Source organism: Artemia franciscana, chromosome 2, assembly GCF_032884065.1.
Source record: "Artemia franciscana chromosome 2, ASM3288406v1, whole genome shotgun sequence".
NCBI classification, from domain to species: domain Eukaryota; kingdom Metazoa; phylum Arthropoda; class Branchiopoda; order Anostraca; family Artemiidae; genus Artemia; species Artemia franciscana.
Genome location: NC_088864.1, coordinates 64,697,168 through 64,721,722, shown reverse-complemented (window position 1 = coordinate 64,721,722; position 24,555 = coordinate 64,697,168). Strand labels below are relative to the sequence as shown.

At 35.1% G+C, this 24,555-nt stretch overlaps 1 protein-coding gene and 1 long non-coding RNA gene across 3 annotated transcripts in view; one reads left to right on the top strand and one right to left on the bottom strand.

Moving 5' to 3' along the window:
- LOC136043948 (JNK-interacting protein 1-like) overlaps positions 1 to 24,555 on the bottom strand; it is a 112,376-nt gene that overhangs the window by 54,495 nt on the left and 33,326 nt on the right. The window contains exon 4 of the mRNA XM_065729023.1: positions 22,637 to 22,765. Coding sequence (XP_065585095.1) covers positions 22,637 to 22,765 — 129 coding nt within the window. The remainder of the gene's footprint in view (positions 1 to 22,636; positions 22,766 to 24,555) is intronic.
- LOC136043949 (uncharacterized) overlaps positions 1 to 24,555 on the top strand; it is an 87,836-nt gene that overhangs the window by 51,456 nt on the left and 11,825 nt on the right. The window lies entirely within an intron of this gene.

The window sequence follows — 24,555 nt, the reverse complement described above, 5'->3', positions numbered from 1 at the left end:
CGCTCTTTACACTAAATCGTAAGTTTTGTCTCAATTCTTTAAGAATGACCCCTGAATCAGAAAGGCCGTAGAGTAAATAGTTGAAATTATTAAAAATACTTTAGCATAAAAAGCGAGGTATTTATCTCCTCCTAAATACCTCGCTATTTATGCTAAAGTATATTTAGAGCCTCTGTTCGTTTTAAGCTTCAATGCTACTCCTTACTTTCTCCTTAATTGAAAAAAACTTTTTCATGTTTATTTTTTCATTGTTTTTTTTTATAGTAGTTTTAGCAAATCCTGCGCCCTTTTCATTGAATTTGTCTTCCCCCGTGACATATTTCTCCAAGGAAAGATTTACCCACATATCCCTCTCCCCTCAGCCTCACCCCCAAAACCAAAAAATCCCCCTGAAAACGTCTCTACATTTCCCAATAACGATTATTATATGTAAACGCTGGTCAAAGTTTGTAACTTGCAGCCCCTCCCCCAGGGACTGTGGGGGAGTAAGTCATTCCCAAAGACACAGTTATCATGGTTTTCGACTATGCGGAACAAAATGGCTATCTCAAAATTTAGATCTGTTGACTTTGGAGAAAAATGAGTGTGGGAGAGGGCCTAGGTGCCCTCCAATTTTTTGGTCACCTAAAAGGGGCACTAGAACTTTTCATTTCCGTTAGAATGAGCCCTCTTGTGACATTCTAGGACCACTTGGTCGATACGATGACCCCTAGGGAAAATAAAAAAAAAACAAAAAACAAACAAACAAATAAACACGCACCCGTGATTTGTCTTCTGACAAAAAATACGAAATTCCACATTTTTGTAGATAGGAGCTTGAAATTGCTATAGGGTTCTCTGATATGCCGAATGCGATGGTGTGATTTTCGTTAAGATTCTATGACTTTTACCGGGTGTTTCTCCCTATTTTCCAAAATAAAGCAAATTTTCTCAGGCTCGTAACTTTTGATGACAAAGACTAAAGTTGATGAAACTTATATATTTAAAATAAGCATGAAAATCCAATTCTTTTGATGTATATTTTAGCATCAAAATTCCGTTTTTTAGAGTTTCGTTTACTATTGAGCCGGGTCGCTTCTTACTACAGTTCGTTACCACGAACTGTTTGATTGCTTCATAGAAGAAGGTAGCTATACCCCTTTATTATGGAAATGTGATTTCCAACGGCTTTAACTTTATAGATCTTATTATTGTTGTCGTATAGCATAATAAATTGAACAAAGATTTTTTTCTAGAAAATATAACACATATTATTTTTTTCGTTTTTTGTTTCTATTTAAGGAGAGACCCGGCTCAATAGTAACCAAAACAAAAAAAAAAGGAATTTTGATACCAATAGCAACATCAAGAGAATCACATTTTAATGCTGATTTTGAATATTTAAGTTTCATCAAGTTTAGTCTTACCCATCAAAAGTTACGAGCCCGAGTAAATTTTCCTTATTTTAGAAAATAGGGGAAAACACACCCTAAAAGTCATAGAATCTTAACGACAATCACAACATCAGATTCAGCGTATCAGAGAACCCTATTGTAGGAGTTTCAAGCTCCTATCTACAAACATGTGGAATTTTGTATTTTTTTGCCAGAAGGCAGATCACGGATGCCCGTTTATTTGTTTTGGCTGTTTTTTTTTTTTCCCAGGGATGATCGTATCGACCCCGTGGTCCTATAATGTTGCGAGAGGGCTCTTTCCAACGGAAATGAAAAGTTCTAGTGCCCTTTTTAAATGTCCAAAAAATGGGAGGGCACTAAGGCCCCCTCTCACGATAATTATTTTCCCAAAGTCAACGGATCAAAATTCTGAGATAGCCATTTTATTCAATGTAGTCGAAAAACCTTATGTCTTTGGGGACGACTTACTCCCCCACACTCCCCGTGGGACGGGCTACAAGTTACAAACTTTTGACTAGTGCTTACATATAGTAATGGTTATTGGGAAGTGTACAGACGTTTTCAGGGGGATTTTTTGGTTGGGGGAGGGGTTGAGAAGAGGGGGATATGTTGGGGAACTTTCCATCGAGGAATTTGTCATGGGGGGAGAATATTTCCATGAAGGGAGCGCAGGATATTCTAGCATTATTAAAAAAAAACAATGAAAAAATAAATATGAAATTTTTTTCAGCTTGAAGTAAGGAGCTGCATTAAAACTTAAAACGAACAGAAATTATTACGCATATGAGGGGCTCACCTCCTCCAAATACCTCGCTCTTTACGCTAAAGTATTTTTAGTAATTTCAACTATTTATTCTACGGCTTCTGGGATTCAGGAGTCATTCTTAATGAACTGGGACAAAATTTAAGCTTTAGTGTCAAGAGCGAGGTACTAACGAGGGGGTGAAACCCTTCATATATGTAATAAAAACATGAGAATACAAAAGTTTGTTACGTAGGCTAATTTATAAGTTACGTATATCTTTTACGCTAAAGTTTTTTACTCTTTTAAAAAGAAGAGTTGAGAGAAAGAGTCAAATTTTAGCGTAAAGAGCGGGGCGTTGATGAGGAAGCAGCCCCTTTCATATACGAAGTAATTTCTGTCCGTTTTAAGTTTTAATTTCGCTCCTTACTTTCAGTTAAAAAAAACTTGTTTTTTTATTTAATCATAGTAAAGGATTTGATGCCAATGGGACATATACATATACATTGAGATGAATACCATTATTCTAAATAAAAACTGTGCTTTATAGAAAATGGGAAATAATTTCCTTTTGCTAGGAGTTTTTCAATATTTTTCAACTGAGTCGATATGATCACCCCTGGGGAAAAAAAAAAAAACAAACAAATAAACACGCATCCGTGATTTGTCTTCTGGCAAAAAATGCGAAATTCCACATTTTTGTAGATAGGAACTTGAAGCTTCTACAATAAGATTCTGAGATACGCTAAATCTGATGGTGTAATTTTCGTTAAAATTGTATGACTTTTAGGGGGTGTCCCCCTATTTTATAAAATGAGGCAAATTTTCTTTGGCTCGTATGGGCAAGACTAATTTTGATGCAACTTATATATTTAAAATCAGCATTAAAATGCGATTCTTTTGATGTAACTATTGGTATCAAAATTCCATTTTTTAGAGTTTTGGTTACTATTGAGCCGGGTCGCTCCTTACTACAGTTCGTTACCACGAACTGTTTGAAAACTAATCTGTAAATAATAGACAGTTTGTATACTTCATGACCCTGGGCTATTTTCGCAAGGGATCCTTGGCGGCATATATGCTGTATATTTCGACTATTTTGAATAAAACGTTGATCTTAAGGTATCGAGCCGATGCCATGGGAGGTATATCAGAGTGCTCAGAGCATATGTGCTCTTCAAGGCCAGGAACCCAGTTTTGTCTCCAATTATTCGAATCAGAATTCCTTTCAAGATTTGCTTTAACCAAAGATTTGGTTTTACAAAATTTTGGGTGACATGTCCTCTTCCAATCACTTTCAGCCCTCAAAAAGAGGAGTAGAGATTTCGAGGGGCTTCCTTTCCAAGTTTCCATGACATTCTGAACAAGGCCCAGAAGAAAAGACGCATCGTACTTTACTTAATCAATCCCAGGGTGCTGTTTCAGAAAAGTATTGCTTCATAGAAGAAGGTAGCTTTACCCCTTTACTATGGAAATGTGATTTCCAGTGGCTTTAACTTTATAGATCTTATTATTGGTGTTGTATAACATTATAGATTGAACAAATATTTTATTTTCTAGAAAATATAACACATATTATTTTTTCGATTTTTGTTTCTATTTAAGGAGCGACCCGGCTTAATAGTAACCAAAACTCAAAAAAATGGAATTTTGATACCAATAGCTTCATCAAAAGAATCACATTTTAATGCTGATTTCAAATATTTAAGAAAATGGGGGAATACACCCCCTAAAAGTCATAGAATCTTAACGAAAATCACAACATCAGATTTAGCTTATCAGAGAACCCTGTTGTAGGAATTTCAAGCTCCTATCTACAAAAATGTGGAATTTTGTATTTTTTGCCAGAAGGCAGATCACGGATGCGTGTCAATTTGTTTCGGTTTTTTTTTTTCAAGGGATGATCAGAGATTAAATAAAAAAAAAGTAAGTTTTTTTTCACTGGAGTAAGGAGCGACATTAAAACTTAAAAAGAACAGAAATTACTTCGTATATGAAAGCTTTCTCATCAATACCCCGCTCTTTACGCTAAAGTTTTTTACTGTTTTAAAAAGAAGAGTTGAGAGAAAGAGTCAAAGAGAAAGAGAAAGCGTTGATGAGGAAGCAGCCCCTTTCATATACGAAGTAATTTCTGTTCGTTTTAAGTTTTAATTTCGCTCCTTACTTTCAGTTAAAAAAAAACTTGTTTTTTATTTAATCATAGTAAAGGAATCGATGCCATTGGGACATATACATATACAATGAGATAAATACCATTATTCTAAATAAAAACTGTGCTTTATAGAAAATGGGAAATAATTTCCTTTTGCTTGGAATTTTTCAATATTCCACAGTCTGAACTTTATCTGCTACAGTTTTCAAATTACAGCTTCATATACAACTTCAAATGCTTCAATTTTCAGATATAACGTATTTCAAGAGAACCGTTGCTTATAAATTCCATTTTCTTATGATCTCTTTCTATAAAATATTCGATAGTAATCTTAATATTTTTGAAAGGACTTAATGTTATTGAAACCAATACGAAGACAATGAGATGAATGCAATCATTTCAATAGAAGAATACTGCTTTATAGAAAGGGAAACAATTTAGAAAATAAATCCATCTGTTAAAATTTTACTACGATTATTCTAAGATTTGAATAGAAAAGAACTGAACCCTATTGAGCTATTGTTGTATTTTAATGAAATGCTTTGCATCTGATTACTCAGTAGAAATAATCAAAAACCATCATATTTGAAGATAAATTAAAAAGATCCTAAAAAGAAACTGACAAACCTTATACAGATTACACAAATAAAAAAAGCTTTTATTGTAAGTAAGGAAGGAACATTAAAATTTAAAATGATCAGAACTTGAAGGGGATTGCCCTTCTCAAATGCTCGCTCTTTACACTAAACTTTTTTAGTACTTTTCAAAAAGCTTCTTCTTGTTCTAATTGTACGACCCTTGTCTTTCAGGAGTCGTTCTTAAAGAACTGGGACACAATTAAAACTTTGACGTAAAGAGTGAGATGGTGAAGAGGGGGCAATTCTCTTCTTATTTGTTATAATTTCTGTTCGTTTTAAGTTTTTGTGTTGCTCCTTACTTTAAGTTTAAAAAACTTAATTTTTAACTTAATCATATTTTTATTTTCTGATTGCTTTTTAAATAATGCCAGGAAATTTGGCTCCACCTCCATGGAGAAATACCCCTCCACAGGGATATAGCCTCTAGACAATTATCCTGGCGAAAATGTACCCTGAAAAATTACCCTAAACAACTCCGCTTGAAATTGAGACAGAAAATTGAAAGCAAGACATATAAAAAGAATTGTTTACAGGAATTCTGACAAATTCCCCCCAGAGTATAATTTCCCCTGACCAGTTAACCCCCTTGGAACTTCCCTCCCCCAATGGTAAATTCCCCGTAGAAAAACTCCTTGCAGAAAAATTGCCCCCCCCCCCCACCCAAATATGTGTTCATATTTCCCAACTTCAAATACTATGCGTAAGCAATGGGCAAATTTAATCCAACAGTTCGTGGTAACGAACTGTAAGCAAGGAGTGACACGGCTCAATAGTAACCAGTACTCCAAAAGACGGAATTTTATACCAATATATACATAAATAAATCGAATTTTCATGCTGATTTTAAATATATAAGTTTCTTCAAGTTTAGCCTTACCCATTCGCCTTAATTCGAGAAAAGGGAAAACACCCCCTAAAAGTAATAAAATTTAATGAAAAACACAGCATCAGATTCAGTGTATTAGAAAACCCTAATGTAGAGGTTTCAAGCTCCTATCTGCAAAATTGTGGAATTTTATATTATTTTTTTGCCAAAAGAAAGATCACGGGTGTGTGTTTATTTGTTATATCGTATATCGATCTAGTGGTTCTAGAATATCGTGAGAGGGTTCATTCTAACAGAAAGTAAAAGTCCTAGTGGTCTTTTTGAGAGACCAAAAAATTGGAAGGTAACCAGACCCCCTCCCACTCTCATTTTTTACCCAAAGTCGCCAGATCAAAATTTTGAGATATTCATTTTGTTCAGCATAGTCGAAAAATCTAATAACTATGCCTTTTAGGAAGAATTAATTCGCCACAGTCCCTGGAAGGAGGGACTGTGGCGAACGTTCCCTGGAAGGAGGGAACGTTTTCATGGAGGATTTTTTCTCGTGTCGGGGCGGGGGGAGTGAGGTGGGCTACGTGAGAGGATACTTTCATTGAAGAATTTATCATGGTGAAGAGAATTTCTGTGAAGCGGGCGCTGGATTTCCTAGCATTGATTACAAAAACAATTAGTAAGGAGCAACATTAAAACTTAAAACGAAAAGAAATTATTATGTATATGAGGGGGATCGTCCCCTCCTCAGTATATCGCTCTTTCCGCTAAAGTATTTTAATAATTTCAAAAGAGTTATTTATTCTAATTAAACGGTATTTGTGATTCAGGGGTCATTCTTAAATAATTGGAACAAAATTCAAACACAGTCCCTGGGGATAGGGCTGGAAGTTATGAACCTCGCAAATTGTTTACATATAGTATTGGTTATTGGGAAGCATACAAACGTTTTCATGGAGGATTGTTTCTGGTGTCGGGGCGGGGGAGGTGAGGTGGGCTACGTGAGAGGATACTTTCATTGAAGAATTTATCATGGTGAAGAAAATTTCCGTGAAGCGGGCGCTGGATTTTCTAGCATTGATTACAAAAACAATTAGTAAGGAGCAACATTAAAACTTAAAACGAAAAGAAATTATTATGTATATGAGGGGGGTCGTCTCCTCCTCAGTATATCGCTCTTTCCGCTAAAGTATTTTAATAATTTCATAAGAGTTATTTATTCTAATTAAACGGTATTTGTGATTCAGGGGTCATTCTTAAATAATTGGAACAAAATTCAAACTTTAGTGTAAAGAGCGAGGTCTTGACGAGGGCACGATCCCACGAATTTATAAGTTTGTTACGTAAGTTAGTTTCTTAGTTACATAAATTTATTACTAATAAAAATGTTCGTAAGTAAAATTAAAAGTTCTAGTTGCCTTATTAAGTAACCAAAAACATTAGAGGCAACCAGGCCCCCTCCCTCACCTCTTTTCTCAAAATCGTCCGTTCAAAACTTTTAGAAAGCAATTTAGCCGAAAAAATATGCAAATGTACGATGAGCACAAATCAAAACCTAGATTAATTAAAAAACGTTGAGAAATTAAATAAAAAAAAAACAAGTTTTTTTAAGTGAAAGTAAGAAAAACGAAAAGAAATTATTACGTATATGAGGGGGTTCGGCCCCTCCTCAATACTTCGCTCTTTACAATAAGTGTTTTTATTAATTTCAAAAAAGCTATTTATTCTAATTAAACGGCTTTTGTTATTTCGGGGGGTAATCCTTAAAGAGCTGGAACAAGATTCGAACTTTAGTGTAAAGAGCGAGGCATTGATGAGGGGGCGAATCCCCTAGTATACGTAATAAAAATATAGAAATTTGTTACGTAAGTTAATTTGTAAGTTACGTATCACTAATAAAAACACTCGTAAAAAACGTTAAAGGTGCTAGTGGCCTTTTTAATTAACAAAAAAAATGGAGGGCAGCTAGGACCCTTCCTCAACCCCTTTTTCCTCAAAATTATTCGATCCAAACTTTGAGCAAGCCATTTAGCCAAAAATGTGAAAATTAATATTATTACGTTATTATTAATATTGTTAAATATAGAAAATTGTTACGTAAGTTAATTTGTAAGTTGCGTATCACTAATAAAAACAACTATAATAGTATCACTAATAAAAACAACTATAATAGAACAACTATAATCACTAATAGGCCTTTTTAATTAGCAAAAAAAAAAATGGAGGGCAGCTAGGACCCTTCCTCAGCCCCTTTTTTCTCAAAATCTTCCGATCCAAACTTTGAGCAAGCCATTTAGCCAAAAATGTGAAAACTAATATGAAAATTTTGTTTTAATCATTGATGTACGGTGAGCCAAAATCAAAACCAGCATTAATTTAAAAACATTCAGAAATTAACTTAAAAGAATAAGTTTTTTAACTGAAAGTAAAGACCAACGTTAAAACTTAAAGCGAACAGAAATTATTCCGTATATGAAAGGGGTTGTCCCCTCCTCAACGCCCCGCTCTTTACGCTAAAGTTTGACTCTTTCTCACAACTCTACTTTTTAAAACAATAAAAGCTTTAGCATAAAGAGCGGGTCATTGAGGAGAGGACATCCCTTTTCATATACGGAATAATTTCTGTTCGTTTCAAGTTTAATATCAGTCCTTACTTTCAGTTAAAAAAACTTTTTGTTTAATTTAATAACTTTAAGACCTTTTCTCCGGAGCTGTGGGGGAGGTCATGTTTTATCCAAAGGAACTGTTATTGGGCCTTTCAACTATGATGAATAAAATGGCTATCTCAACATTCGGATTGGACAACTTTTGGAAAAGTAGGTGGGGGATGGAGCTTAGTTACCCTCCAATCTTTTTGGTTACTGAAAAACGTCACTAGAACTTTTAATTTCCGTTCAAAAGAGCCCTCTTACGATAGTCTAGGACACTGGGACGATGTAGTCAGTTCTGAAAAACAAAACAAAAACAAATAAACACGCATCCTTGATCATTCTTCCGACAAAAAATACAAAAGATAGGAGCTTGAAAACTCTATAGTAGGGTTTTCTGATGCGCTGAATATGACGGTGCGATTTTTATTGAAATTCTATGAGTTTTAGGAGATGTTCCTCTTTCTTTTATAAATCGGCAAATTTTCTCAGGCTCGTAGCATTTAGTTGGTAAGACTAAACTCATGAAACTTATACATCTGAAATCAGCATAATAAGGCAATTATTTTGATATAAAAATTGGAATTAAAATTCTGTCTTTTAGGGTTCTGGTTACTATTAAGCCGCGTCATTCCTTTCTCAAAGTACTTTACAACGAACTGTTTGATTTTTCTTTATCTTTAATTTAATTTTGTTTCTCTCTTTCTCTTCAAGTGTAAGGGGGTCTACCCACTACCCCTGCTTTTTACGCTTAAGTTTAAATTTTCGTCCCCAGTGCCTTAAGAACGAATGCTGAGGAATAAGGGCAAATCGATTGGAGTAAAATTTATTTTTCACAATATCATAGCGCTGCCTAAGCAGAAAGCGATGTGAACACAATGTACTATTTTTTTCAAACCAGGTTGTTTTGTGTAAGGAGTTACGGTAAAAACTTCGAAGTGGGCTTGTTTGATTGGAAGTTGAATTTTGAAGTTGGAAGTTTTTGTGCCCTTTTTAATTAGAGGGCAACAAGGCTCTTCCCTACGTCCATTATTTCCCCAAACACATCCAATCAAAATTTTGTGATAATCATTTTACTCAAAAATAGTCCAAAGATCATATAGAAAAACCTTCGGGGTTGACACAACCCCAAAGTCTGGAGGCAAATGTTGTAAGTTATGGCCTGGGTATATAGGGTTTCGTTGAATGAGTGGTCGCTTAAACTTTAAAGAAGACTCATTTGGTTGAAAATTGAAAGTTATTTTTTCTTTTCAAGAGTAAACAGTGATAGGAGCCTCTGACGCCTTCTTTTCCTCAAACGTCTCTGATCGAAATTGTGAGATAGCCATTTTGGTCAAAATGCTCCAAAGAATCTATAGCAATGCCTCCATGGTGAGCAAAGCCTCCAAGAACATCGAATAAATATTTTGAGATACTATTTTATTCAGCATAGTTGAGAGATCCGGTAATTATGTCTTTGAGATGACCCCCCCCCCTACATCACTCAGGGCGAGGGTTGTAAGTTATGTCCAGGCTGCATATAAGGTTTTAATAGAACAGGTTATCGTATAAACTTGGAAGGAACTCATTTAGTTGAAAATCAGAAGTCCTAGTGCTCTTTTTAATACTCAAAGGGATCGTAGGACAACTTCGTCCCCCTATCCTCTTTTACCCAAATACATCCTATGGAATGTTTTGAGATAACCATTTTATTCAAAAAATAGCCCAAAAATCATATAACAAGGCCTTTGGTGTTTCACACAAGCCTCTTTAAGTCTTGGGACAAGGGTTGTAATTTACGCCCTGGAACATATAAGGTTTTTTATGGAAGGAGTGGTCGTTTAAACTTTAGAGGAGGCTCATTTAAACAGAAATTGAAAGTTTTTGTTCCCTTTCAAGAGTAAAAACTGATAAGAGGACAACTAGCCCCTCTTCTTCCCTGAGCTGTTACTACTAGCACTAATGCAACACTATCACTGCTACTACTGCCCCTCATCCTCCTTCTACTACCACTGCTACTGCTACTATAATGCCGGTACTATTAAGCCTACGCATCTGAAGAGAAAATTTAATAAAAGACAAAGGAGGACTTTAAACTAAACTAAAACATGTTAAGTGCATGCAGGTTGTCAAAAGGGCGTATCTCAAGAATGGATTTGGGTTTTAAGTTGTAAATTTTAGAAAATACTTAAAGTGAAAGATTAACTTATCAAAAGGTAATATGTGCATTAGACTTACTAACACTATTATCACTGTTATTTGTACTCCACTACTAATACTACTACTACTACTACTGCTACTGCTACTAAACTACTCCAACTACTACCTGAATCACAACTTCTCTAAGGCTAAGACTAAATTTGTTTGGATTTGATTGGAAATAGGGATTTCTAATGCCCTTTTTAAGACTCAAAAGTGAAAAGTGCTCGGAGGTACTGCAGCAACTACTACTATTATCACTACTGCCACTAAAACTAGTGCTTTTGTAGTGATTACTTCCAACGCAGAGGATATTGAAGTTGAGATTTAAGGATACGTTGAGGAGAAAACTATACTAAATCAGAACATACTATTTGGCTACAGATTATCAAAGGGTTGTATCAGCATTATTTTTTGAACGGCTCATGGTATTAATTTGAAGTTTCCGGGGTATCATGAGACGGGTATCATACTGACCAAAAAGAAACATGTTTATACTAATATTGCTATTAATACAGCGGATATTACTTTTACTACTGCTACTAATGCAGCTCTACTGCTGCCACTACTACTCCTACTGCTACCACTACTACAATGATTCTAGTGTTATTAATACTAATGAAATGAAAAGGAAGATGATATAATATAGAAGAGAAATCTGAACTAGATCAAAATATGCTATGTGCGTGCAGATTATAGAAAGGACGTATCTCGGGAATGGATTAGGGAACTAAGTTGGAACTTCCAGGGAAGTCTTAAAGGGGAAGATCAATTGATCAAAAGGCAATATTTGCACGCTAATACCAATACTAATATCACCTAGACCCCGGCGATGCGTCGATAAGAAAAGGCTTGTGGTGGTGAGGCTAAAAATAGCAGCGGTGGCACGCCGACGGATATTTATCCGTGCCGCCACCAGTGAGATGTTGGTGTCACGCAACCGGCACGATCATTGTTGACCACAAAAATTTATATTTTAAATATTCTTTCTCAAGACCCAACTTTAATTTATCAAAAGATTTGGGCCTATTCATGAGTTGAAAAACTTCGTGAATCACTGGCTCTTATCAAATCATATTGGCTCATATTGGTTGCTGCCTCAAAACCTAATATTGTATATTTTCTTCTTTTATCATTATTTAATTAACACCAGACTTAAACAGGAGAGCCTTTGGGACCTTTTTCTCAAGAAATCTCAAACTGTTTACAATTTTGTAAGTCTAACTATATACTTATACCACTTTACATTTTTCAAATACTGCCCTCACCCGCTCAAAGATGTCTAACTTCCGTCTTTGACTGCAGCTTACGCCTTCCGTGGTTAAAATGCATGTTAACGCATTTCTTTTATGAATAGACAAACCAGCTTTTTTAACTCTGATCCACTATGTAATTATATGTTTTTTAATATATTTGGAAGCCTAAACGTATGGATTTTTTTTAAATAAAAGGCTATCTTTGTAACACTGTGCTAGGAATAGCAAGTCTTATCTTCATAGGCGGATCAAAGATCCTACCTTTTTAAATTACATCAACTATTTTGTGAAGCATGCTTCTTTTGATGCTAAGAAGCTGCTCATGCCAGAGAATCATGATGCTCATCTTCATCCAAATGTGATAAACTGTGCCAAGGAACGCGGGGTGATACTACTTAAAAAAGCTTCCCATTGCAGTCATTGCTTGCAACCATCGGATATTTCTGTCTATGGCCCAACAAGTGTCAGTACAAGCCATCAATGGATGTGCTGATGGTCAATAATTTTGGAAAAACTGTCACCATTAACATCAGAGTTGGGTTGGTAGAAAAGCCTTTCCCCTTAGTTTTCAAACCATCAAGCATCCAGAAGAGATTTGGAAGGTGTACCACCTTTCAATCCAGATTGTTTTCATAATGAAGATATGTGCTCCTAAGTACAAACCAACCAAATGTTTTTAGCCCATGAAGCAGATGGCAAGTTGCTCATCAGAGGCTATAACTCTAGCCCACTCCTACCTGCACCTCACACCTGAGCAATACAACCACATCCTGACACCACCAAGAAAACAAAATGCTTCAAGGAAGATAGGAGGGCAGAACAAAATTACTCACTAATACATCCATTAAGGCAGTTATTAAAGCTGCCTTTGCTACAAGGAAGGCATAAAAAAGGTGCAAAAGAAAAAAGAGCAATAAAAGCAAGGAAAAAAAGTAGCAGGCTCTGAAAAGGCTTAGTGAGAAGACTGCCCTGAGGGTGAAAACGAAACTGAAAAGATTCGTACTGTGATTGTTTGTGACAACTCAGACAGTCCTTTTGGGTATGATGGTGAAAAGGAATGTGAACTTAGTTTCGATTTGGGTTGCAGTTGGCAACTTTTGTAAAAGTCATCTATGAGGGCGATTAAGGAGAAGATAAAAAAAATTGCAGAGTTCAGTGTGATGATTATGAGTGGTAAGAGAGGTAATGTGTGAAAGTGGCTTGAACTGCCAGATCGTAGCTACTGCATGAAAGATGATTTAGAGTGAAAACCCACAGTACTTAGACAGTGTGTGATTTTGGACAAATGTTTTGACTAAAATGCATCTTCCTTACTCAAGTACAGCAAGTTCTTAATATTGAAACTGATACAGATAATTGGGATTGGCTGACTACAATCATAGCCGATATATAGCCGAGCCTGTTTAAATATGATTGCTCCTTTTCACAACACGTGTCAGTGATTGAATCTCTCCATGATTTAGATACTAAAATTTTAAGAACTTTTGTCCAAGATTGGACAGTAGCCTAATTTCAAAGATTAGACTCAAGCTAAAAAATTGCAATACAACTAGGCCTCTACTGTTAACTGTATGTACTTTTAAAACAGTTACTATTGCATATGGGTGGAATATTCAAACTAATGAAATACTTATTACTTACTTACTTAGACTTAGATTCTCCTACGCCTCGGGAGCATAGAGCAATAACGTTTCACCCCCAGCTTGAACGATCTGGTGCCAAAGACCGAAGTTCATTCAAAGTGGTTCGGAGACTCGTTGCCTCTTTCTCCAAGGATCTAGCAAGTGTTCTCCGTTGTATTCCATTTCTTCGAATGCCGGGTGGGGTCCTACACCATAAATCGTATGGGAGGCGTCTTTTGCTCAAGCGGGTCATATACCCCCAATGCTTCCATCTTCACATTGTGATCTCGTTTCATTGTGACCATTCTCTGACCTCTATTATATCAGTGCCTTCGTATCGAATCCCAGCTGCAATGGTCGTCACAACTGCGTTTTACATACTGCTTCCTTATTAATGTTAATCTTCAGGCCCATAAGGGCAGCTTTTGCTGCTAATTCATTCCGATTATGTTGAATGTCCTCTTGGTAGTAAGGCATGAGAACAATATTGTCAGTGAAATTGCAGTCGTGCATTTTACAGCCGGGACTTAGTTTTATGCCTCCTCTAAATTGGGAAGCTCGAAGAATAAAGTCAACAAGTATTGCAAATAATATTGGAGGTAGTAAACATCCTTGAAGTACAACGGACTCGACAGGGAACCATTCTGACAGTCCATTTTCCATTTTGACTGCAAAAACCCTGTGCAGCATACAGGAATTTAATCATATTCACAATTTTCAGAGGCTTTCCATACACTTGGAGAATTTTCCCTGTTGTACTTCGGTGCACAGAGTCAAATACTTTCAAGAAGTCTACGAACACCAAAATAATCTGCATTTGCCATTCGTTTGGTTCCTCCAGTAGAGCACGCAAGCTAAATATCAGGTCGCAGCAAATACTTATTAAGAAAATTTAGATAGAGTAAGTAGAAGAAAATTTATTTTCAAGGTGGTATAATAGATATAATTACATGTTAGCAAATTGAGAGGGAGTAGTCAATCCGGACCTGTCCCAGTTAAAAATAGGAACGGGGCCACAAATAGTGATAAGGAAAGAGTTAAAGAGAGGTGGACATACAATTTTGAAAATGTGCTAAACTACGATAGAGTTGCAGAAAAAGATATAGAGGAAAATAAAATAGTTTGTGATACCTTGGATGTGAAGGAAGATTTGTTTTGTGAGTAAGAATTAGCGACAGCACTGAAAGGATTAAAAGATAATATAGTACCAGGTGCTGATACTGTGGTAAATGATTTTTTTTTACTATGGTTGCTCTGAGGTTAGAAATAAGTTATTGATGATAACGACAACGACTTTGAAAAGAGGGAAGTACCAAGCGATTTCAGGAAACCCTAATTAAACCACTGTATAAGAAAGGTGATAACAGTGAGTTTCGTAATTATCAAAGTATTGGCTTGGTATCTCTAGGTAGCAAATTACTATGTAATATGATACTTTTTAGACTGAGAGAGGCTGTAGACAAAGTTATAAGAGAAGAACAGTGTGGTTTCAATAAAGGGTAGAGGTTGTGTCGACCGAATTTTCACTCTTAGGTTAATGACTGAGAGGTGTCTTAGTTATCAAACACCTTTGGTCCACAGTTTTATAGGTTATGAGCAAGCGTTCGATTTTGTTGATAGAAGAGCTTTAGTGAAGGTCTAATCCTTGTTTGTTATACCAGAAAATATATTAGAGTGATTAGTGCTATGTACGGGAATGACAGCTGCGATTAAGTTAGGAAATGAGTTTAACAGCTGATTCTATATTAAATCAGGAGTAAAGCAGGGTTGTGTTCTATTCCCCTTTAAATGGATCATTTTGATGGACTTTGTCTTAAAGAGCACAAGAAAGGCAATGGAACAACACGGAATCAAATGGGGAGGAAAAACGTTCCTAGACTTAGGTAATGCTGATGATTTAAGAATCCTAGATGAAAGTGCGACCAAAATGAGTGACCTTTTAGAGGTTTTGCGAGTTTAAAGTGTAGAATTGGTTTGGAAATTAATGTGACGAAGACTAAGTCGCTAAGGCTAGGAATAAGTGAAGATGAAAAGGTGACGCCAGGTAAAAAAAAGGTTGATCAGGTTCACTTACCTTGGTAGTACTATCAGTAAAGACAGTGGGAGCAGTGAGGATGTTAGAAACTAGAATTACGAGGCTCAGATGGTTTTTTTCACCGTTAAAAAAAGTTTGGAAGAATGGGAAGATGAGTCTGCAAACCAAGATTAGAAATTGGAAGCTTTAGTGATGACAGTGGTCAAATATGGCTCTGAAGTATGAGTGCTCCGAAAAGCTGATGAAGATTTGCTAGATGTTTTCCAGAGAAATTGCCTAGGGATTATACTGAATACCCATCTGACTGACCGTATTTCAAACAGTAGGATTTCTGAAAAGTGTAATTCTGTCCCGCTTTCTAGGAGTATAATGAGACAAAGGTTGAAATCGCTAGGGCAAGTTTTGCGGAAGAAGAATGACAGATTGCCGAAGATTGTCCTTTTTGGCTTACTGTCTAGGACTAAACAGAAAGCAGGTTGTCCGCGGTTGGGGTGGGAAGATCCGAGGAGGGTCTAAAGAGAAAGGCTATGAATATATTGGGATGGGGGAGGAGCCTCCGCAGCTTTGTTGGCCCTAGGTGGTTTGGTGCTGCGGTGAGTTGTTAGTTGTTTTTTCAAAATGTCATATAAGTAAACTTATAGGCAGCGTCACTTTATTATTGATAGTAATATCTTGAAATTTTTACATGAGCTAATATAATTCGGAATTAAAAGCTCTAGTGCCCGTTTTAAGGGCAAGCAGCCTTCTGCCTAGCCCATCAGTTTTTCAGAAACATCCGATCAAAATTGTGAGATAGTCTTTTTTTTTCAGTATAGCTGAACGGTCCAGTAACTAAGTCTAGGGATTGGGTTATTTGTGGAAAAAAATGTTTACATTAATTTTTGCTTATGTTTTAACTTAGTGTTTAGATTAATGTTTATTGACATAGTCTTTTTCATGAAAAAAGAAAATGATATTTTATATATTCCTGTCTTGGAGAAAAAAAAACCATATACACTATTAGAAATCTAGACACAAATTATATTGTTTATATTTGTTTTATTCCTCCTCAAATTGGCCTGAAAAATAAAAGTTCATACCATTATCAAAAAATTATATCTATTCTTTTTGACAACTTGAATTATTTAGTTGAATTTTAAGAGCAGAATTAGTAGCAGTAGTGGCCCTAAAATCTTCAACTTAATAACATCAGTCGTTCTTGGGGTGTTTCCGAGATGTTATATTGGCAACCAGAATATACAACGCCGTTTGATTTAGTTTTAAAGCAAAATTTTGCTTTTCGGCATATTTATTTAAATGTCCCAGAAAACTTTGAATTTCTAATTCTCATAATTCCAAATAACTAAAACATCATCCATATATCTTATTCAAAATTTAGGTTTTAAAAGATATGTTTTTATAACTAAAATGTTCACATACTCTGCACAAATGTATGCTAACAGCGGAATTAAAGGTCCCCCCCATTGATAATTCTCTAATTTGGTGGAAATAATTATCTCTAAACTTAGAATAATTAACATAATTACTAGCTATATGAACTAAATTTAATATAGTTTCTATTTCAATTTTCACCGAGGATTCCTCTATCTCATCTTTATGTTCTTCAAGGTTTTTGGATAGACAAAGAAAATATTTATTCTTTGAATAATTTGGGAGATGAATTAGTTTTTACAATTGAAACAGAAAGAGAGAATAAGTTACCGTTTTTGGATATTTGGATCGATAGAAACAATAATGAATAAGCTTTACCAATTTATCCTAAGCCGACGAACTATAACCGTTATTTATTTTTCATGTTAAATCACCCGATCCAAGTAAAAAAGGGGTTTAGTTTTTTTTAGTTGATAGGGTATTAAAATTAGCATCCCCAAAATACCTGAGTAGTGAACTAATTGTCATTAAGGATATTTAAATAGATAATGGACACCCCGAAAAGACAGTTTCTCAAATAACTGAAAGAAGGAAAAAAGGTTAATAATACTATAATATTACAAGAAGATGGGTCAAATCAACAAATTATGTAACTGCTTTTATATCCCAGTACTGTCACAAAAGTTGAGGAGGGAACCAAACAAAATTAATATTATTTTCGATAGATCTATTTTCGATTTCGATAGATATGTTTTTGGTAGATCCCATATGTCAATTGAATGTATAAAGAGTAGTTTCTGCTCTGCTAAACATTTTCGGTGTCGTTTCTGTATTACAGAACTGCAGAATTTCGGATCCGAAATTCGGAGAATTCGGAAAGATGTTTGTTTTTCCCTTGTTGTCTTGTTTTTTCGTCTGTTTCTTTTGATGATTTAGCTATTTTTTATCGTTCTCCTTTTTTCCGTTGATACAGGCTCCTGGATTTGAATTTTTATTCTTTATCACTGCTTTGCTTAAATTAAGCCCATCTGTCTTGCTTAATTTTTGTAAATGGAGAAGCAGTAAATGGAGAAGGTCTAAGAAATTATTTAAGAAGAAACATGACTCTGAACAGCTAAATAAAAATGGAACAGGATAAATGGAACAGCTAAATAAAAATGGAACAGGATTTTTGTAAATGGAGAAGCAGTATGGTCTAAGAAATTATTTAAGAAGAAACATGACACTAAACAGCTAATGGAGCATATAAAATGGAGCAATAAAAATAGAGCAGGGTAGGCAAAAATTACATTGAAATGCGAACAAAATATGACTTAAAACTAAAAAGTAACATCAAAATTATACTGTGGCGTAATTTAGATATTTCAGATATTTCGTGTATATTTCGTGTTTTTTAGCGTCAATAATGGATAAACATTAAGGAGGAATTGAATTCACAGTTTCTCAATTCAACTGAAATCATGGATTTTCCACACTATAATTTGAAACTAAATTACAAAATGCAGATTATTCTGATGCGTAATTTAGCTATTTCAGAGGGCATAGGCATTGGAATATTCCGGATTTATACTGTGATATAGAACAGCGCAATCAAAGCAAAAATATAACAACTGGTGAAAAGCTGGAAAGCCAGTTTTTTATTTCTGTGACGTCATGCGAAATTGCTAATGATTTTGAATAAATCCGAACAGCTAAACCAAAAGGCATGGAAAATATCTGAGGTAATGATGCACGACAATGAAAGACAAATGAGATATGCGGCTAGACGACATAGTATAATAAGCTTCACAATGAATTTCAAATGAAAATAGTGGACAACGAAAACTAAGGTTAGAAGAAAAGCGAATAGTGATGATAACATCAAATTGTAAATGAACTCTGCAGTTAGAGGAAAAGCAACACTGATCACCAAAAATAGTCCCAGAAGAAAAAATCCAATCAAGTAGGCGATTCTTCGATGCATCAGCAGGGAAGATGAATCGAATTCCAGCCAGAATTTCATTATTCAATTGAAATTCCTGGTTTGCCATTTCATCATTTAAACCACGTGATGATTATGTTAATACTTAATCATAGAATCAAATATATACAGGCCTCAAAATGATCAAAAATTAACACGAGCTGGGCTGACAACACCTATGTCTTCTCAAGACAAGGTTCTAACTTGAACTCTTTAAAAAAAAAAGAAAAAAAAACCTCAGTTTGAGTAGCAGCAATAGTGGTAGTAGCAGTAAAATTATTAGTAGTAGCCATAGCCTTAGCGGCAGCAGTAGTAGCCATAGCAGTAGTTGTAGAAGTAGTAATAATAGTAGCAGAAGTAGCATTATGAGTAGAAGCAGTAGCATTAGTATGTAAATGTTTTTTTTTGGGGGGGGGGGTAGTTCAACATCCTTCACAACAAATCCTGTTAGCTTCAACTTTACACACTAAACTGTTCCTAAGATATTGATATTACCCCCTTTTGACAAACTGCATGCAGAAGGTATATTGTGATTAAGCACACCTCCTCCTCCAAATTCCTTGAAAATTTCACCTTCATAGCCTTAGGCATAGTTTAGTAGTCACAGTAGTAGTGTTAATATTTGTAGTAGGAGTACCAATTTTAATAGCAGTAGTAGTAGCAGCTGCAGCAGTACTAACGAATTGTCTTTACAAGGAGTAGCAATAGAAGTAGTAGTAGAAATATTAGCAAGTATAGCAGATATAGTAGAAATAAATAATGACTCGCATATATTGCCTCTCGATCAAATGATCCTCTTCTGTTTGGCTTTCTCTGAACGTTCCATCTTAATGTCCAAATCAATTGTTGACCTACAATCTTTTGACAGTGTACATGGACTTAGCGTCTTTTTATTTTATTCCATATTTCCCCAAAATTATGTAAATGTAAAAGTGTCGTAGTAGTGGTAGCAGTAGTAGTGGTGGTAGCTGTAGTAGAATGCAAATGTTGTATTTCTTATCATCTCTCTTATCATTTCCGGAGAGTTACAAATTAATACACCTAGTTATTCCTGAGTTACGCCCTTTTGACAATCCGTATAAACATAACTTGTTTTGATCTAGTTCAACACTCCCCTCTACATTCCCTGTAAGGCTCGCCTGAATTCCTGTAGTCTTTTTCAAACAGTTGGTGGTAACGAACTGTTTGACCGGGTAAGGAGCGACCCGGTTCAATAGTAAACGAAACTCTAAGAAACGGAATTTTGATACTAATAGAAACATCAAAAAATCAGATTTTTATGCCGATTTTAAATATATAAGTTTCATCAAATTTAGTCTTACTCATCAAAAGTTACGAGCCTGAGAAAATTTGCCTTATTTTTGAAAAAAGGTCATGGGATCTGATACGCATTCAGCGTATCAGACAATCCTACTGTAGAAGTTTCAAGCTCCTATCTACAAAAATGTGGAACTTCGTATTTTTTGCCAGAAGACAGATCACGGGTGCACGTTCATTTGTTTGTTTGTTTTTTTTCCTCCAGGGGTGATCGTATCGACCAAGTAGTCCTAGAATGTCATGAGAGGGCTCATTCTAACGGAGACTAAAAGTTCTAGTGGCCTTTTTAACTGACCAAAAAATTGGAGGGCACCTCCAATTAATACGTGTTTTTGGCATTACCGAAACCATAACCAAAATTACATTTAAATTTGAATAGCATAATGCTGAAAAATTAAGAAGAATAATACAATTTTAGGAGCACATAATTAAATTAATAAAATGCTATAAATTTAAGAAATTAAGAAGAACAATGAATCAAGAAAGAAAATTAAGAAAAAAAATCAATTTTTAGTTTAGTTTATGAGGGTTATCTGGCCAATTACTATAGGCAAAGATATTTGCACTTCTATGCAGTTCGATTTAAAACATAAACAAGCGCATGATCACCATCCGGTTCAAATAATCCCCTTTTTTATTTCAAGATGTATATTGAAAAAACTTGGCAAAACCTATACCTTCATTTATAATAAAATGTTAAAAGTTTGAGAGTTTATTCAAAATTTCGGTGACTATAGTTAGTTACTTACGATCAAGTATCAGTCCACATCGACTTTCGTCGCGGCTTTTCTTTGCAACGGCCATCTCCTAAATTTTTATTCTCAACTAAAACTTCATTCTAATGCCCGCAAGTAAAACCTCCAAAACATAAAAATAATAGGCGCTAGCTTCTCTTATATATTTGTTCTCTCCCAGAGTCTAGGAAGTATGCAGCAAGGAACCTTCCCCCTCCCCAAAAAACTACAGTTTTCAAAATTTATGGACACTTCTTATAAATTTGTCATGTCAATTTGTCCTTTTATTAAGAGAAATATTTTGTTTGTGTCAAATGCATCATTGGCCTAAGTCTTTTTTATTAAGACTTATATTTTGGAGATTTGTTTCATGGGCATAAGTCGTAATAAAATACTTGAGCCCATGACAAATTTGACACACAAGACATATTTAAATTTTTTTATGAAAATATAAAAATGTTCCTCACTTGGAAAAATATTTCCGAACGTGTCTGCTAAAAGTGTAAAAAGTGCTGTAGGAAGAGACCTTTAACTTCTTTAACATTTTATTATGAAATAGTTGACAAATTATGAGACCATGGGGGAAGAGCGCTTGCCGCCCCAGTCTGCTTCCCGGAATCAGGTTTTGGCTTTTCTAACTTTTGTTGTTTCTGCAGTTCCTTCTTAATTTCCTGTTTTCAATTTCATCTGAAGCCATGATTAACATAATATGAGGCTCATCGGCCTATTTTATTATTTCAAAACTGAAGGAGAGAAAAGACAAGGAACTAGAAGACCTTAATTATTCCCTAGTTTCATTGTTATGCCGACTTGGAAAAAAAAAAAAAAAAAAAAAAAAAAAAAAAAAAAAAAAAAAAAAAAAAAAGCTCCCGAATTTCCTATACCTTGCACCTTTTTGGCGTACGTTTACGATAACCGAGACGAAGGAGCTTCGGCTCCTTCTCTGAGGAGAATCTATATCCGGTATGCCAAATACCTGCTTGCCCTTCCACCATGGTCAAGCAACTCCTGGGTCATTAGAAGATACGGCATCATAGACCCGAATGCTTCTATCAGAAAAAGCATAGAAGCTTATAATAGTAGAATTGGTCGTTACCCATGGAGCGCTATTTTGATTCAATATATGTTTCGCTTTTGCTTTTGTATGTTTTAATTGTTTTTAAGTAAGGTGAAGTGTTGTTTAGTTTTTTAGGTCATATTCTTTTTCCTCTTTTCTTTTATTCACATTATACTCTGTTTTTCATGTGTATTATAACGGGTTATGAATAAGTCCAATTCAACTCTGTTACCCTTTGATTTGTTGTAATTTGATCTGGCAGGTCTGATCTTGCAAATCTCTTTATTCTAAAATCTGGTACAGAACAAGCCAACATTTCTAAAATTGGCTGGCAAATGTATAGTGTGTTTAGAAACGATTTTTAGCCGACGAATTATTTTTCATTTTTCAAAATTTTTCTTTTTAAAAAAAATGCATTATAAATTAATAATAATCAATTAAAATAGATGGTTCTCCCTCTATATTTGACTTGATTTCAGTTTACTCTTTACAATTTTCTCTTACATTTACCTAAACCGAGTGAACAAATTTATCTCCTACTCTTGCCTAAAAATACTCATTTACCATTGGTGAAAATGCACCCAAAAGCTCACAGTGTAACCCATTCTGCATAAATGATAGGAAGTGGGTCAAAGTAACATAGCAAGTTTCTTTTCTTTGAAGCCTTCCCCTCCCAAGCATGAACAAATAAAATGTAAGTAAGCATAAAACTTACTTTCTTCTATTCTTCTCGCAGGACTTGAGGCTATAGGCTCTGGTGAATGTACAGAAAAGTGACCGGAATCTCCATCAGTACCTCCAAAAATGTCAGAGTCGGCAGAACCAGTTTCTTCACCATTATTGTCTGTAATAAGTGCAAATGTAAAACAAAAAGTTTTCCCGTTGTCAAACGGGGTAACGTGGTAACGAACTGTAAGCAAGGAGCGACCCGGCTCAGTTGTAACTGAAACTCTAAAAAAATAAATTTTAATACCAATAGTTATATCAAAAGAATTGGCTTAATATGCTGATTTTAAATATATAAGGTTTATTATGTTTAATCTACCTATTAACGGCTACGAACCTGAGAAAATTTGCCAAATTTTCTATAAAAGTGGGAGTCACCTCCCAAAGTGATAGAATCTTAATGAAAACCATACCTTCAGATTCAGCGTATCAGAAAACCCCTACTGTAAAGGTTTCAAGCTCCAATATGCAAAAAAGTGGAATTTTGTAACTTTGCCAGAAGGAAGATCACGGATGGGTGTTTATTTGTTGTTTTTTTTATTGTTTTTTTTTTTTTTCACAGATAATCGTTTCAACCCAGTGGTCCTAGATTATCGTGGGAGTATTAATTTGAACATAAATTAAAAGTTCTAGTGACCTTTTTAAGTGACCAAAAAGATTGGATGGCAACTAAGCTCCCTCCCCAACCCTTTCCCCCCCAAAATCGTCCAATCAAAATTTTGAGACGACAATTTTTTCATCATAGTTGAAAGGCCCAATGACCATGGATTTGGATATAACATGACCACCACCCCCAGCCCCTGGGGAAAGGTCTTCAAATTATAAAATTTAGTCATTGTTTACATATTGTATTTGTTATTGGGAAGCATGCATACATTTTAGGGGGGGGCAAATTTTCTGCTGGGGGTTTTTCCACGGGAGATTTTCCATAGGAAGAGAAATTTCCAGGGGGGTGAACTTGCCAGGGGAAATTATACCCTGTGGGTGTTTGCATGAATTCCTGTACAAAATTCTTTTTATATGTCTTCCTTTCTCTTTTCCGTCTCAGTTTTACGCGTCGGGTTGTTAAGGGTAATTGTCCTGGCTGAATTTTCACCGGGATTGAACTGTCTACAGGATATTTTGTATGAGAAGGGTATTTCTCCTTGGAGTTGTGGCCAGATTTCCTGGCATTATTTAAAAAACGATCAGAAATTAAAAAAAAAATAGTGTTTTTCAACTGAAAGTAAGGAGCAGCATTAAAACTCAAATTGAACAGAAATTATTACATATATGAAGGGAGTTGCCTCCTCCTCGCCACCTTGCTCTTTACGGTAAAGTTTGAATTGTGTCTCAATTCTTTAAGAACTACCCCTTAAACAAAAATATGGTTTAATTAGAACAATAAGAAGTATTTTTAAAAGTACTAGAAAACTTTAGGGTAAAGAATGAGGTGTTGAAGAGGATACAACCCCCTTCATACACGTAATAATCTTTGTTCTTTTTAAGTTTTAATGTTCCTTCTCACTTTCAGTTGAAAAAGTTTTTATTCTTGAAACTTCTACTCAGGGCCAAGAATGCACTGTGTCTCTGTTATCTATGAGAATAAAGGATTTCTCGTAATTTCCAAAGTTATGGTTGTTGAGGTTGAGAACTGATAGATCAAGTATTTGATTATGTTTATTTTTTCACTTCTTGCTTTTAATTATTAGATTATCATCTTTCTGCTTGAATACATGTTGATTTTGTGTTCATAGGCAGCGCAATAGCGCTGCCTAAGTAAAGAGCAATGTGACAACAATGTATTATTTTATTTTTTATTTTCAGGCTTAGATTAGGGCACTTTGTATCGAAGGAGTTGTAGTAAAAACTTCGCAAACGAATCACTCGATTGGAAATTGAAATGGCTAGTACCCTTTTTAATAGTCG